Raw genomic sequence first — 2,500 nt, forward strand, 5'->3', positions numbered from 1 at the left:
ACTGTCTCTGGTTGAGAATTTACTCTAAAACAAGAAAAAGAAGGTTTGATTATCGAGCAACTGCTGCCATAAAGAATAAGTGACAGAAAAAGCACTCTGCGGTGAACATAAACCATGACAACTTAAATGGTATGCTGAAAGTTAACTATCAGTATAAACACAAGCTCAACTATTACACTGATGGCGTAAAAACTTTCGGCAGCCCGTGTAGGGAATGTGTTTCATCGGCGCAACTCGAACTTTCACGCACGTGGTGATGAAGGTTATAATAACAATAATAATAACAGCAATGTATTTCACATTGAATGAACCCTGAAAAGCAATGTCTGCTAAGCTAAAGAACCCAACATTTAGTTGTCGGCTTGTAACGGCGATTAACCAGATAATAAATGTATTGAACGCAATAATCAAGCAATATTGTCTACCCCCACTTTGTCCAAGGTTTTGAGTGGTTTTAATTACGCAACGCTGGAGTTCAAGGACAGTTCTTTGTGTTATAAGAAGATGTGTTATAGTAATTTGTTCAATTCTTTGATCTGAAGTCTTAAAAAACGTGGCAATCGACGAAAGAAAGCACTGGTTTAAAATTGACCAGCGAACACACTGGTTCGCAAGCGAACACGCTGGTTGCAAATCGACAAGCGAACACGCTCGTTCTGTCCGAAATTTGAAGGTATAACCCTATTCCTTGATCAGCCGCTGCTTACAATTCAATTTACAAACACATAAGGCAACTACAAGCACCTCCAATCTCACTAGCTGAATCGTCCGCTGAAACAACACACAAACCACACGGTGGAAGCGACACATGCAAAAACGTGACGTCACTGCCCAAATATGGAGTATTACTTACACCCAAATATGGTCAAAAAAGGGTCCCTTACGCTGAGATGAGGTTTTTCTTCTGTACTCACATACGGCAATTATTATTATTACAAAAAGTCTAACAACTGAAACCCCAAGATTGTATGCACATTTGATATGAGCACATCACATGAGAAAATACAGTAAGTTTTGGTTTAACTAAGGAGTTTTCTTTGTCATTACAAAGCATGATAACTTGTAAGTCTGTAGTGTTTTCCAGTTTGTTTAGTCAAACTTAGTGTTGTAACAGTGATATTGTGAATTTTTCAGCAATTCTTTCTTCTTCATCTTCTTCATGGAACAAATACGAGTTACAAAGTTAAAATAACGTTCAAGTTTAAAGTACCATTTAGTGGAGGATAAATTTTATTAATGGTTATTATCAACATCAAGAAATCTGTTAATCACTAATGAAGACACAAAATGTCTCTGAGAAATCTTCCTGGATTGAAAGCCAAGACTATTCAGGATTAGCTTGAAAAAGGGGCCTCAAGCAAACAAACAAAGAAGAGAATGAAAATAACATAGTTTTGAAAAATGTCAGAGTGACAGTCACTGTTAAGAAGTGTGCACACAGATTAATTGATAACTGTAAGGCTTAGTTTCGTAACAAAACAAGAATAAACATACGTTCTCCAGAGACATGTAAGCTTGAGAATACCCTGCATGAGAGCACAAATAAATTTCAGTATTCTTAATGCATGAGATGTGAGGAAGTGAAAGACAAAAATTTAAAATAAAATATTTATTTTACGATTCTCACTTATTCACATATGAATGAATGAATGAAATGTAAAATGTTAACCCTGGTTGATGAAATGGAGAAAAAATTTTTTCAATGGTGATTCGGGATACACAAAAAAAATCTGAGTGCTCCTTTACGGGGGTCAAACATAGGACCTTGCACTTTACTAATCCAAATGCAATCACCACTGATCTACAGGAGACTCATTATTAAACTAGCTTCAGGTGATAATTGTCCCACTATACTTCTAGGAATGAATGATGGTGCATTCGCTGTTGACATGGAAATTGCTATTGTTAAATTGTTAACCCCTCCCTCCTGTAGCTCAGTGGTAGAGCATCCAAACTAGTAATCGGAAGGTTGTATGCTCAACTCATTTGTTCCGACTACACCTAGTCATTATAAAAAAAATCATCTTTTCATTTCATCTACAGGGTTAACAATTTCTTTTCCAGTCCTTCATTTCAATAGCGAGATTGTACAGTTTTGACAGTTTAAGCCCTGGAAGTATAGTGGGAAAATTGTCATCTGAACCTAGTTTAATGGCCTACAGTCTGTCGCTTCCATGACTCTTCTATAGCTCAGTTGTAGAGCATCTGAACTAGAAATTGGAAGGTCAAAAGTTCGACCCCTGGAAAGGAGCTCAAATCTTTCAACAGTCAACAGGTCACACAAAGGAGGTAATTATGAAAACAATTACTTCAAGTACTTCAGCTAACCTGACATCGCCACCATTGTCCTTGATACTTTCAACAAGTTTGACATATCGCTTCCGTGTGGGCAAATCTGTTGACCTGAACAATTGAGGGCTTAAATTAAAACAAAAACATTGTCCGGCTCAAAAAGCAGGAGAGTTTACTTCCACTCCTTAAAAATAACACTCCAGGGTTT

The 2,500-nt window shown here is 37.0% G+C and overlaps 1 protein-coding gene across 3 annotated transcripts in view; it reads right to left on the reverse strand.

Annotated features, from left to right (window-relative positions):
- The window catches only part of LOC137974833 (protein pelota homolog), a 307,290-nt gene that overhangs the window by 45,479 nt on the left and 259,311 nt on the right, over window positions 1-2,500 (reverse strand). For 2 of the 3 annotated variants that reach the window (XM_068821825.1, XM_068821826.1), the window contains exons 14-15: window positions 2,329-2,403; window positions 1,495-1,526 (exon numbers count right to left, since the gene is read on the reverse strand). In XM_068821825.1, the coding sequence (XP_068677926.1) occupies window positions 1,495-1,526; window positions 2,329-2,403 (107 nt within the window). Of the gene's footprint in view, window positions 1-4; window positions 25-1,494; window positions 1,527-2,328; window positions 2,404-2,500 lie in introns of those variants that run through there. The other variant, XM_068821828.1, reaches the window with a different exon arrangement.

The sequence above is a fragment of the Montipora foliosa genome, chromosome 11 (genome assembly GCF_036669935.1).
Source record: "Montipora foliosa isolate CH-2021 chromosome 11, ASM3666993v2, whole genome shotgun sequence".
Taxonomy (NCBI): Eukaryota; Metazoa; Cnidaria; class Anthozoa; order Scleractinia; family Acroporidae; genus Montipora; species Montipora foliosa.